The sequence below is a fragment of the Mesoplodon densirostris genome, chromosome 7 (genome assembly GCF_025265405.1).
Source record: "Mesoplodon densirostris isolate mMesDen1 chromosome 7, mMesDen1 primary haplotype, whole genome shotgun sequence".
Taxonomy (NCBI): domain Eukaryota; kingdom Metazoa; phylum Chordata; class Mammalia; order Artiodactyla; family Ziphiidae; genus Mesoplodon; species Mesoplodon densirostris.
This window is the reverse complement of record NC_082667.1, coordinates 62,508,870-62,523,035: the sequence shown is the minus strand read 5'-3', so window position 1 is coordinate 62,523,035 and position 14,166 is coordinate 62,508,870. Positions and strand designations below refer to the sequence as shown.

General features: G+C 44.2%; 1 protein-coding gene across 1 annotated transcript in view; it reads right to left on the bottom strand.

Moving 5' to 3' along the window:
• DNHD1 (dynein heavy chain domain 1) overlaps nucleotides 1–13,867 on the bottom strand; it is a 55,626-nt gene extending 41,759 nt beyond the window's left edge. Inside the window, 7 exon segments of the mRNA XM_060105206.1 lie at nucleotides 1,675–1,726; nucleotides 1,860–1,997; nucleotides 2,105–2,359; nucleotides 5,761–5,935; nucleotides 7,951–8,043; nucleotides 8,123–8,326; nucleotides 13,694–13,867. Of these exon segments, the coding sequence (XP_059961189.1) occupies nucleotides 1,675–1,726; nucleotides 1,860–1,997; nucleotides 2,105–2,359; nucleotides 5,761–5,935; nucleotides 7,951–8,043; nucleotides 8,123–8,326; nucleotides 13,694–13,773 (997 nt within the window). The 5' untranslated portion in view covers nucleotides 13,774–13,867.
• Nucleotides 13,868–14,166: the final 299 nt, after the last annotated feature.

Genomic DNA, 14,166 nt, shown 5'->3' with positions numbered 1-14,166 from the left:
ACACAACCTCTCCCTCTACCCTGAGTGTGTACATACACATTACACATGCATACAAACACATACACACACACACACATTCTCTGTTCATGAGTGAGTTTACACATACATCTACATCATAAACACAGTACCAGACCCACCAAGGGAATTTATTAGTTAGGGTTCAGGTGCAGAGAACAGAATTCAGTCTAGCTAGTAAAAGCAGGGAGGAAATTATTATAGATTATTACATGGGTTGTGAATAACTGCAAGAGCTGAAAAACAAAAACACTCTAGGCCAAGTGTCTACGGCTCTGTGCTGCCTGGCAAATTGGGATGTCATTGCCATGCCACCAGCTACACAAGCACATGATCATAAGCGATTATGAGCCCCACGAGTAGAAGGGATAACCCAAGACATTGAAAGTGAATATTCTTACTTTCACTAGAATTTAGAATAAAAGCTTAAGGGGTTTTTGTTTGTTTGTTTTGCCATTCAAAGGAAAACACTGGAGCATATGCAGAGTAGAATTAGTACATCATATAATGAGGAAGCACTGTGAAATGTATGATTTACCTAAATCTTTAATACTACTACTACTAAGATACTATCTCTAACATTTACTACTATGTGCTGAGCACTATTCTAAACATATTACTCTTTTATTCTTCAAAACAATGCTGCAAGTGAGGTATTTTTGTTTTCCCATTTTACAGATTAGTGAACTAGCCTGTCTGATTTCAGAGCCCTTCCTTTTTCCACTGTACCATGTAAAACAAACATCAATAATCTCTATTGATTAATCTAGATTCACTTGAGAAAAAAATGTGCCGCAACTGGTGTGATTTGTTAAAGACACAGGCTCGGGAATTCCCTGGCGGTCCAGTGGTTAGGACTCCGAGTCTCCACTGCAGGGGACACTGGTTCGATCCCTGGTCGGGGAACTAAGATCCTGCATGCTGCGAGGCGTGGCCAAAAAACAAACAAAGAAAAGAAAAACACAGGCTCCTTTCAATGACCCCTTTTCTTCCTTGTCACCTAATTCCTAAAATTAACCTGGTGTCTTTACATCATCTTAATGAAAACGTACTAGTTGAATGGGAAAATGAAAAAGCACCTACATGTCAGAGGTGACTGAATGCATTTAATGGTTTTATCTGTGACAGCGTGAGTATTCCAAATAAAGGGAATGTGAAGGTGTATTTCCTCCCTGATGATTTACTAGTTTGAGGATTGAGAATCAAGGATAACTGGTAACTATAAAATAGCTGAATAATACTAATGAATTATTCTATGTGAAATGAAAAAGAGCTGCATGAAATAAAGCAAATATTGAACAGGCAGAATTCTTCAAACAAGTACAAATTAACTTAGCAATCAAATCCAACTGTAAATGAAATGCCATTATGACATTAGAGAAAAACCTCATGGAGTTAGGACAAATCAGAGGACAATGTATTCACACTCTTTCATACACCTCTCACTACACTCAGGTGCATGCACACACATACACATAGGCACATGCACGAGTGAGCAAAAACATGCCTCCACTCTCCTACCCCCCAACACATGTGCAGACCCAGCTTAGAGCTGCTCCATCCATGCCCAGTGCTCGACTCTCTGGCCATTAGGACACTGCACGTGCCCTTCTCCCTCCTTCCACCCTTCCTCCCCGCTGCCTAGGGCTCCTTAAATACCTTCAAAATACAGGGAATCCCAGAAGGTCTTCGGGTCTGTACACTGCATTACCTTCATGCCAAGGTACAGAGAAGGGGCAGAAATAGCAAACAATGAGGGTTCACACCAGGCTGAGAGCTTCTGATTATACAGAGGATAGGAACTGGGAATTCCTACAGCCAGCCCCCTGTCCAATCCAGAATACCTTCAGGGCAGAGACCTTCGTAGACCTTAGGCCCCCAGTTATAATCTGGATCATATTTTCAATACAGGGCTCATGAGACAGCTGGCCACAACTGTCAAAGACCAGCTGCGCTGAGAGAAAGGGTTTCTGCCTTGGGGCCTGTAAAGGAGGGTCAGGAGAGGTTGTGGGGCTAGATGTCAGTATCCGCTCCCTACCAGCTGGCCCCTGACTGCCCGCCAACCTCCACACGTCACCCACCACCTCACTTGCAAGATGTTGGCCACAAAAGAGGTTATCTTGTCTTCTATGATGGACACAAGGTTCTGGCAAATCATGTAGTCTACCAGGCGGGCCAGTTGTCCCATCTGCAGCAACCAGGCTTCTGCCTGCTTCAGCTTCTGCTCCAGCTGTTGGCATTGCACCCTCTGAAGGTATAGGGAGCCCTGGCCTGTCCTGATCCTCTTGCAGTTTTTCACTTGCTCCTGCAGGCCCTGTTGCATGTGGTATGTATCCTCGTGAATCTGTCAGAATAGAGAGTGGAAAATTCACTGGAGAATGGGGGATGGAGACCAAACTGGCCACCCACTGGCCTGTTGCAAAGCTCTCAGGTCATGGAGCCTAAAACCTAGATATACACATGAATGGCTCCTTTTTAGTAGAGATTGGCCCTGGAAATCTTTAAGTGACCAGAGAAGATGTGAAATGGAGAACATATATTGAGAGGCTACAGTGAGTTCGTTTGATAGGCCAGGCCTGTCTGCTAAAAGCCCCCAGGATGGAACTCAAATAGAAAATTTGTGCATGTGTAGATAGAGAGATTCACAATGCATAGATTAGACAAAGAAAAAGAGAGACTGGCTAAGTAAGGTTCAGCGATTATTCCAGGATGGATATGGAGTCCGATCACCAGGCCTGGGTGATGTGGCCTGCTGACCAGCACAGCACTGCCTTCTGTGAGAGTAGAAGCTGTCTCTGGCTACTGACATAGACTTTCTAGTGGGGGACAGGGAATAGGGTTAAAAGCCTGGGGACCTCTTTGTGGGTTCTTCTCACAACTGGGAAGTTCCTCAGCCTACAAAGGCTGCTGAGAGTTGCCACCTCTGGGCCTGTCCTGTTGAGGAACAGAGGGGAGACACCAGAAAGACATATTTGGCCAGATGGACCTTTTGTCTTGCTGCTCTCCTATTCTTTCTGATGCTCAACAAAGCTTGTGGTTAGAACTACGAGTTGTCTGTGGATTGTTTTCTGCTAACTCTGAGCTCAGATCCCAGTCTTCTGAGATCCAGACACAAGGCAGTTGAGACCTAAGCTAGGCGTGTCATATACGGACATGCCTTGGACTTGGCGAGGTGTCCTCTTCTGTGCTCTAGCAATACCCTCAATACCCAGTGCTTCCCACGTCATAGCCCTTAGTCCAGTGCACCGTTACCTACTCATGTGACTCATCCACTACACTGTAAATTCTCCAAGGAGGCCTCCGTCACACCTTATTTCATGTCTCTACTGCTTAACACAGTGCCTGGCATGGCCAGTTCCACGGTAAATGTTTGTAAAAAGAATGCACCACCTCACATTGAAAGGGCTTACTGAGTGACAACTAGGATAAAACCATAAAAACAACAACAACAATAATTATTGGGTTGGCCAAAAAGTTTGTTTAGGTTTTTCCATAACATCTGATCAGTATATGTTTTTAAAACCTCATCATTAGGGGCAATATCTTTAAGAGTTCTAAGGAAATTTTTAAAACCTAGGATACTGTATCTAGAGACAGTATCACTAAAGTTTGAGGATGAATAAAGACATATTTAGATATACAAAGACTAAAAATTCACCATCCACAGATTCTCTCTGGAAAAAAAATAACAGTATATTTCTGACAGAGGAAAATGAATACAAGAGGATAAAGTGGTCTACAAGAAGCTCGGATGAGCAAAAAACAATTTGTGAAACACGTTGTTAATTCTAAATGAGTAGCTATAAAACAAGAATGTTCATAACAATCTAGAACTAAAATTCAGGAGATATTAATAAAAGCGTAATGAGAAGCGTAGAGGGTGGGGAGAGGAGAAAAAGGAAGTTAGAAGAGTGCTAAGGTTTTATTCTGCTTAGAAGAAAGATATAGATACAAACTCAACTTGGCATTCATTCAGTCAACAAATATTCACAGAGCACCTACTATATGGCATACACTATAGTAAGCAATAGAGACATATTAGTGAATGAAACAGATAAAAATCCCTACCCTCGGGCTTCCCTGGTGGCGCAGTGGTTGAGAGTCCACCTGCCAATGCAGGGGACACGGGTTCGTGCCCCGGTCTGGGAAGATCCCACATGCCGCGGAGCGGCTGGGCCCGTGAGCCATGGCTGCTGAGCCTGCACGTCCGGAGCCTGTGCTCCGCCATGGGAGAGGCCACAGCAGTGAGAGGCCCGTGTACCACAAAAAAATAAAATAAAATAAACCTCCTACAAATTAGTAGGAAAAAACCCCAGACAACCCAATCAAAAATGAGCAAAAGTTTGACACTTCAGAGAAGAGGGTACCAAAATGGTCAATAAAAATATGAAAGGATGCTCAACATCACTGGTGATCACAGAAACACAAACTAAAACCACAATGAAATACCACTGTACACTCACCAATTTGGCTAAGATTAAAAACCTTTACACTCCCAAGTGCTGATGAGATCACAGGACAACTATAAGTCGGATGGGAATGTAAACTGGTACAACTACTCTAGAAAACTGTTTGGCGCTGTAAAACATACATAAACCCTATTCCAGCAATTCTCCTCCTAGAATATATACCTCAAAGAAATGAGTGTTTATGTCCATCAAAAGACATACAAAAATGTTCATAACAATTATTCACAATAGTAAAAAACTGGAACCAACATGTGTCCATCAACAGGAGAATTAACAAATAAATTGTGGTACATTTTTATAGTAAAACACTACATAGCAATACAAAAGAGTGAACCACTACTACCTGCAATGTTATGGATAAATCTCACTAACATAATGTGGAGTGAAGAAAAGCCAGACGAAAAAGAGCGCATACTGTCTGATTCCATTTACATGAAATTCCAAATCGGACAAAATTAATCTATGGTGACAGAGGTCAGAGTAGTGGTTACCTTTGTGGAGGCACTGATGAGAGAGGTATCAGGCAGCTTGCTGAGGTGCTATAAATGTTCTATATCTTGACCTGCTGGTAGTTACATGGGTGTATACATATGCAAAAATTTCAATAAACTGTACTTAGGTGGCATGTACCACAGATACAAAGTAGGCACCCGAAGGAAGGACTTCATGACTGGATGCTTCTATCAGCCACAGTGGCCTGTCAAAGGTTCAAGATATGCTCAGAGATGAGCCTAGCAGCACGAAAGTTCAGGATTCCAACTCTCAAATTCTCTAATGCTTCTGGCACGAACAACTGGAAAAAACAGACGTTGTTATGTTCCTTCTCCTCTCTGCTCAAGGCCTTAGGAAAAGGTTGAGTCCAAGTCTCTGCCTACCTGTTATTAATCCATCCACCTAGAGCAGAGACTGCTGTTGCTGGACAGGACAATGGCTCCGAGCCAACTGCAGAGTCCAGAACACACAGGGAAGCTTAAGCCAAGAGAAGGCTGAAACACTGGCGAGTTCAGCTCGGAGAAAAAGCTCACAACAAATCGGAGCCTCGGGCTTCTCTGGTGGCGCAGTGGTTGAGAGTCCGCCTGCCGATGCAGGGGACACGGGTTTGTGCCCTGGTCCGGGAAGATCCCACATGCTGCGGAGCGGCTGGGCCTGTGAGCCATGGCCGCTGAGCCTGCGCATCCGGTGCCTGTGCTCCGCAACGGGAGAGGCCACAACAGTGAGAGGCCCGTGTACCGCAAAAAAAAAAAAAAAAAAAAAAAAAAAAATCGGAGCCTCTTACCAGATGAAGGATGGATGTGCAGAGACGCAGGCAGCGATGGAGCAGCCGCAGAGCGTTGTGGTTTTCCTTGGCTAGAGCCCGCCACAGGTCCAGCAACTCGTAGCACTGATCTGCTTCATGGGGGAGCCAGGACACAGAGCGCAGCTCCTGCAGAAGCCTGGAATCAAGGACTAAACTGCTCAGAGCCAGCGACTCTGCCCTCTTACCTTGGACACCTTTCACTTCTTCCTAGCCCAGCTCACCTCAGAATGAGCAAAGGTTTAGAGAGATTATAATATTCCCAGTGACCAACCGTGACAGCCTCCTCTTGAGGGTTCTTTGGAAGAGTTTAAGCCCAGGAAGTTGCTGGCTGGGGAACTCTTTGGGAAAGGCTTGGGGTGTGTGCAAATGTTTTTTGTTTTTTTCTGTTTTATGTATTTAATTTTTTTTTAAGTTTTTAATTTAATTTTATTTATTTTTTTATGCAGCAGGTTCTTATTAGTTATCTATTGCAAATGTTTACACTGAGTTACCTTTCTGCCAGGAAAGAGGGTCAAAGAGATCCCAAGGTGTGACTTAGAAGGAGAGACTGCAGAGGCTTCTTCCATGGAATAGGGGAAGCCAAGGGCCCTAACACTCTAGATGGACAGGTAGGTTTTATTTTTTCTTTCTTTCTTTATTTTTTACTATTTTTTTAAACATCTTTATTGGAGTATAATTGCTTTACAATGTTGTGTTAGTTTCTGCTGTACAACAAAGTGAATCAGCTATATGTATACATATATCCCCATATCTCCTCCCTCTTGCATCTCCCTCCCACCCTCCCTATCCCACCCCTCTAGGTGGTCACAAAGCACCGAGCTGATCTCCCTGTGCTATGTGGCTGCTTCCCACTAGCTATCTATTTTACATTTGGTAGTGTATATAGGACAGGTAGGTTTTAGAATCAAAGGTGAGGAACCTCCAACTTCCGTATGGGGAAGTCATCCCTGATGAAACCCACTTCTGTTATTCATTCCCCAAACAACAACCCTGAAAAATCTACATCTCTAAATATCCTTGAATAAATGAAGGACCCCCCTAATAAGCAGAGGCTGATCATAATGGGTATAATTTATTCAGTACCTATTGGGGCACTGAACATGGTACTTTATATTCACAATCTCATTTAATTCTCACTACAGCTGTGAGTAGCAGAAATCTTCCTCTCTTGTTTTCAGATCAGGAAACTGGGGCCCAAAGAGTAAAGTCCTTGCTAGTGTTCAGGACTTAAATTCAGATCTGTGCAGCCCAATTATGCCATGATGATTAAGCTAGACTGGAGGATACCTAGAGCAGAGGTTGCAAACTGGTAGCCCATGGGCCGAATTCAGACTGAAAAGGTTTTTATATGTACCACTAAGAGTTGGCCAGCACAGTGTTTTAATAACAATTTTCACTAACCAGGTAAAATTAAGAGATTTGACAACAAAATGTGGATTCCCAGGTCATCCTGAAAAAATAATGTGGCTGACACACTGGACCCATATTCCCCATGGCAACAGTCAGTTGGAACTGAGTAGTGACTGTCCTCTTTGGAGATTGCAGGTGCAATCTCCAAACTGACTGCAGTCCCACACGCCCTAAAGTCTTGAATCGAACCCACTGCATTTCTTCCATAGCTCCTCCTTGGGACCTGTAGGCATCTGAGCGTGCAACTCCTATCACAGAACATAACTGGAGTGGTTGAAGAGTTGTGCAGAGAAAGCAAGAAAGTACTGAAAATAGGAGTAACTAAGCTGTTCTTAAAAAAAAAAAAAAGAATCCAAGTAATACCATAGTAAGAGCAGAGTTTCAAACACCTGCATTTATCATCCTCAAATTTGATATTTAATAATTGTATGATCTGGGGCAAGTTGATATAGAAATTAATTAATACATAGAGCTATGTTCAGAATATATTATTCAGAGGAAAAAACTGGTTACTTAACAATATGTAAAGTATGATCACATTGGTATATGTGCTGGAAAAAAAGACTACAAGGATATGCAACAAAATGTTTGTCATGGTTATCTGTAGATAGTGAGCCTGAAGATTTTTTGCCTTTGTGCTTTTTTTTTGTATTTTCCAAATCTTCTACAATGAACATGTTGTTACTTTTCGTAAGATAATTTTTTAAAGTTCATTGAAGTTGTGTTTTGAAGACCTCACCTGCTAATATGGAGCAGAGCCCAACTCCAAAGTGGGGCACGGCAAAGAGCAGGTGCTTCTCTAGGAAAGTCCGCTGCCGGTGCAGCCTCTGCAACTTCACACCCTTCTTCCAGCTACAGATCAGAGGGCAGTGACAGTGGCTGTTGCTCTTTGTGACACTTCTTCCCAAATCCCATACCCGTCATCACCTACCAGGCCAAGGCCTTGCGTAACAGGCAGTACTTGAAGAACGGAATGAACTGGAGCTGTTGCCAGAGGACAGAGCGGTGGTGCCAGGTACCCAGCGTCATTGCCTCACTGCCCTCCACGGGATGTAGGTGCAGGACCCCAAAGGGAGAGAAGATGTAGTGCTCAGAGTTCACCTTGTTGGGTGGTACCACCATCAGGCTGTAAGGTCTTTAAGAAAGGGCACAGATCAGTGGGAGCCTTGCAAACTTGTGCAGACTCCAGGGAGGGATAAAAGAAGGAGAGGAAGGGGGAAATAAGGAGGCAGGAAAGAAGGCGGAAGAAAGTGGGAAGAGGGGAAAGAGAGCAGAATGATCTTCAAACCAGAAAGATGGAATATTAAGAAGAAACAGAAGCCAAAAATAGGTGGGAAGAAAGAAAAAGACCCCTAGCCAGTCCCAAGAAGTTCCTATCTCCAGACCCAGAGAGCTAACATCCCATCAAATCTAAGATGCCATCAACTGTAAGCTCGCAGCATTTAAAAAATTATTTATTTATTTATTTATTTATTTATTTATTTAGGCCATGCCAGGTCCTAGTTGCAGCATGCATGCGGGATCTAGTTCCCCAACCAGGGATTGAACCCACGCCCCCTGCATTGGGAGCGAGGAGTCCCACCCACTGGCCCACCAGGGAAGTCTCTAGTTGCAACATTTTCTTATGAAATGCTAAAATTAAAAAATGCCGCCAATATGATATGCCACCAATTTGTAAGATGCATCACAATTTCAGAGATGTTGAAATGTGAAAAAAAATGTGCGTCTTAGAAATGATAAAATATGTATATCCCTAGATGCTGAAGTAACATGAAGAGATAATCAGGGAATGCTGTTTGGAGTAACTGAGAATGGGGAAAAGCAAGAGTAACTAGAAGACTAGACACAGGCCAGTAAAGAGGAAAACTGCCACCTAGTGAACCAGACAAGTACCTCCAGAGCCATCTTAAAATCCTACTAAGTTGTCTTATTTCAAGAAAATGCACCTACATCCCACATTAAATACAATTTATATGTAACTATATAATAGTTGTACCTAGTTGCAGAAAACTAGTTGCCATAATGCTATGTTTGGGCACATTTAATAAAGCAATTATTAATTTTAAAAAATATTTATTTTGGGGGCTTCCCTGGTGGCGCAGTGGTTGAGAGTCCACCTGCCAGTGCAGGGGACACGGGTTCATGCTCCAGTCCGGGAGGATCCCACATGCCGTGGAGCGGCTGGGCCCGTGAGCCATGGCCACTGAGCCTGCGCGTCCGGAGCCTGTGCTTCACAACAGGAGAGGCCACAACAGTGAGAGGCCCGCGTACCGCAAAAAAAAAAAAAAAATATATATATATATATATATATATATTTATTTTTTTTTGGCTGCGTCGGGTCTTAGTTGTGGCACGCGGGATCTTCATTGTGGCATGCGGGATCCTCCGCTGTGGCGCGAGGGCTCCTCATTGTGGTGCATGGGCTCTCTAGTTGTGGCATGTGGGCTTAGTTGCCCCGTGGCATGTGGGATCTTAGTTCCCTAACCAGAGGTCGAAGCTGCGTTCCCTGCATTGGTACCACTGGACCACCAGGGAGGTCCCAAGCATTTATTAATTTTTATCTTGCAGGTTTTTTTTCATAACTTGGAACCAGTAATATTTTTCAGCACTAAATATATTTTTAAGCCCTTTAAAGGCAGTGTGTCCCAGGTCCCATGCATATAATGCCTAAAAGACGAAACGGCCCTTCTCTCTCTCTCTCTAGAATACACAGCAAACGACTCAAGAGCATTTACATGGATACCAGAATAAACTCACTAAGTCAAGTCATATAAAAACTTTATTTCATTTCTGACAAAGTGACTAGATCTTCTCAAGTACTATTATCCCAATTACAGATGAGAAAACTGAACAAAAAGAGGTCATAACTTTGCATAAGGCAGTTAAGGAAAGAATACAGGATTTAAAAACCAAATCTACCTGGGGCTTCCCTGGTGGTGCAGTGGTTGAGAGTCCGCCTGCTGATGCAGGGGACATGGGTTTGTGGCCCAGTCTGGGAAGATCCCACATGCCGCGGAGTGGCTGGGCCCGTGAGCCATGGCCGCTGAGCCTGCGCGTCCGGAGCCTGTGCTCTGCAACGGGAGAGGCCACAACAGTGAGAGGCCTGCGTATCACACAAAAAAACCCAAAAAACAAATCTACCTGACTCAAGCCCCCTCTCTTAACCACTGGGTCATTTGGCATCCCACAGGATAGCTACCTACCCTAACTGAAGCCTGACTTCCCAAGCCTCCTTCCCCTGTGGCCTTCTTAATGGAGGCTACTCTTCCTGCACAGGGCCAGGAGTCAGGGATAGCTAAGCAAAGACTCTAAGGAAGTGAAGGAATATGTTCTCCCCTAAGTATAAATCAAATTCTAGGACAGGGAGTTCCCTGGTGGCCTAGTGGTTAGGATTCCGGGCTTTCACTGCTGTAGCCCAGGTTCAATCCCTGGTCAGGGAACTGAGATCCCACAAGCCACGTGGTACGACCAAAAAAAAAAAAAAAAAAAAAAAAAAACTCGGACAAATAAAAGAAAAAAATATTTTTAATAAATTTATTTATTTATTTTTGGCTGCGTTGGGTCTTTGCTGCTGCGCACGGGCTTTCTCTAGTTGTAGTGAGTGGAGGCTACTCTTCATTGTGGTGCATGGGCTTCTCATTGCGGTGGCTTCTCTTGCTGCGGAGCACGGGCTCTAGGTGCGCAGGCTTCAGTAGTTGTGGCATGAGGGCTCAGTAGTTGTGCCTTGCAGGCTCTAGAGCGCAGGCTCAGTAGTTGTGGTGCACGGGCTTAGTTGCTCCGTGGCATGTGGGATATTCCCAGACCACGTATCAAACACAGGTCCCCTGCATTGGCAGGAGGATTCTTAACCACTGTGCCACCAGGGAAGTACCAAGAAAATTTTGATAAATGCAAATACTTTGAAAGAAAACCTGTTATATGGCAAATAAATAAAGTGAAACAAAAAATGCCAGTTTCCACTTTTACCGATGGTGCACTTGAAATTTGGACCAACACTCCCACTTGAGAACAACTAGAAAAACTGGGCAAAGTATCTGGATAAAATATGAAAATCATCAGATAAGCCACAAATTAAATCCCCTGGGCTTCCAGTTGGGACCCTGGTTATAACACAGGTTGAACCAGAAAACACCTCCCTCCTTGGTGTGGGCCCCCAGCTGCAACTTCTGCTGTTTAGCTTTCTGAGTCTGTTGAAAGCTCATCTCCTCTTCTCCATCCTTCAGGAGCATATAGTAAAACTGACACACCATTGTCTCTACTGGAATCTCTGGGGAAAAGCAGAACCAAGTGCGAAACTCAATTCATTGGGTCCCTTCTTTGACAGATGTTGGCCCTGTGATTATTCACTGCCTTTTTAGTTCGTTTGCTCATGGTTTCTTGTCTCTCTCTGTGCCTAATTGTCTTTGATTGTGCTGCTTCTCTGACTATGACTGAGCTGATAGTTGAAAGCCCTAAGCTTGTAATTTTCTTTCTATAGGCTCTCCACCATGGTCAACAGGCATCTCATCCAACATCGCTACCATTACCATCACTACTGCTGGACAGTCAAGTGTAGCAGCCGCTAGGTGTCAGTAGGTAGGTTATCACTTTCAACCACAGTGACTAATTAATTGTGATGCCACTATAGGTCATGGATTACTAGTATACTATTTCCCATTAAGAAGGAGGCCGGTACTGTCCAAGGCCAAGGACATTACCAAAATAATATCAAAATCCCATATTTGAGGATTGTTTCCTGGGACCACTCATAATATCAGGTACTATATCAGAGTCCGGTCAGGAAAACAGAAATTGCATTAGGAATTTCAACAAAGTGAATTTAACAGAGAAAATGTGTTTTAGAAAAAGTGTCATAGGACACCTAAAAAGCAAAAAGGGAATACTAAGCACAGAGACAATAACTGCAGGAAATGGATGCCAGCCTTAGAACTAGAGGAACAAAAGGAAGAGGTTTCTCTAAGAAGGAGATGCTGCCTGGCTGTTACTAGTATATAAGGAGTTTGGGGGGTGGGGGTGCCTTGCAGAGCAGTGACTCAGAACTCTGATGGGAAGATGCTACCCAGCTGGCGTTGGTCCCTCTCAGGATCAGAGGAGGCTGATTCAGAAACTGCCAGCTGCTGCCGGAGTGAAAGTCATGAAGAGCACGTAAAGGAAGGACAAAGTTGCTTCTCTTATCCTGCTGTCCAGTCTCCTTCTAGCACCCCCTATTAATCAAACCTAACAGGAAGCTAGCTGAAAAAGGAAAAATGAAGTTTGCAGTCCCAGCCCCAGTATTACAAAGCAGGGAGAGAAGAGCAGAACTAGAGCCAAGACACAATTGCTTAATAACTGGCCCAATGCTCTCAGTGAACTTCCGTTAAATGAACTGATCAGTTAATCAGTAGATGGTACAGCTCACTAGTGCCACCTAAGTTCAGGAGAAAGAGGTCAGTGTATGCAGGAAATAAGGCTCCCTGGGAGTGGGTATCAGATACTGCTTAACAGTGCAGACTTTTGAATTAAGACAGTCCTAGGTTCAAGTCCTTTTTCCATCACTTACTATGTGGTCTTGGACCAGTTACTTAACCTCTCTATGCATCAGTCTATTCATCTCATATATGGAAATAATAATGGCACCTATCTGGTAGGTGGGGATTAAATGACACATGTATATAGAAAAGCTTGATTAATGGTAACTGTTATTGTTATTTCTGGGAAGAGAAGAGACTTGAATAAAGCATTTAAAAATACTAAGATTTGGGGCTTCCCTGGTGGCGCAGTGGTTGAGAGTCCGCCTGCCGATGCAGGGGACACGGGTTCGTGCCCCGTTCTGGGAAGATCCCACATGCCGCGGAGCGGTTAGGCCCGTGAGCCATGGCCGCTGGGCCTGCGCGTCCAGAGCCTGTGCTCCTCAACGGGAGAGGCCGCAACAGTGAGAGGCCCACGTGCCGCCAAAAAACAAAACAAAACAAAACAAAAATACTAAGATTTGGATCTAATGGAAGAAAGTGAATGAATGCCTCTCAAGTCATGTGGATTGAGACTTGTTTTTATCGTACAGAGATAAAATTAGGACGAAAATGTAGAAGTTAAAAGAAAGTAGTCTAAGGAACAGGATGCCTTGCAAAACACAAAGCTTCCCTGAGAGTGTAAAGATTTAAACAAACACCAGGATCCTTGCATTGGAGTTAGGAGAGATCACCATTAAATTCCCTTCTGAGGCGATGACCAAATGTTTCTATCACTCTAGGACAGAACAAAGAAGACAGAGAAAAAAGTAGAAAAGAATGACTCAGACAAAAAGCTATGAGAGCAAAGGGGAGCAAGAGGAGGTGAAGAGTGGAGAGGAGGCTGAGGAGGAGGGAAGACAGAGGGAAACCAGGAGACAGAGGAGAAATGAGAGGGGAGAGGAGAAAGATAGGAGAAGAACGGGTCTGGAGAGGAGGAGGAGGGGGAAGGCAGCATGGGAGGAAGTCCGGGGGCGGGAGGAGTAGGACAGGGGTCTAGGCATATGCGCTCTCACCGAAAGTAGCGGCTGGGAGCCACGTTGAGATAGAGGAAGTGGATCTTCTTCAGGTATCTCTCTGTCTTCATTACGGTCATTATCTGGCTACCCAGGAGGGAAGTCTGCGGTAAGAAGCCAGTGCTTCTTTTTTGGAAGATCTCCTCCCCAGGAACTTCCGAGTCAAGCTGAGACCTGCAATGATAAAAACTCAGGAGAAGAGGCAGAGCAAAGCGGTCAGGTGGCCACTGTCAGCCAGGGGATGAAGGAGCGCGATCAGGTGCCTGAGAGGACCGATGTGACCTTGTCAGAGCCTGTCGACTATCTACACCCGAAGGTTCACAAACTGAGCAAATGTAGCCCATGAGGAGATACAGTCAGGCAACTATATTCATACACCTGTGTGTGAATAACCTCTCCCTTTCTGATAAGTGAATAATCATTCTGGATTGACTGTGATTACTATGACGTCAGTATTACACATTACTGAGTAA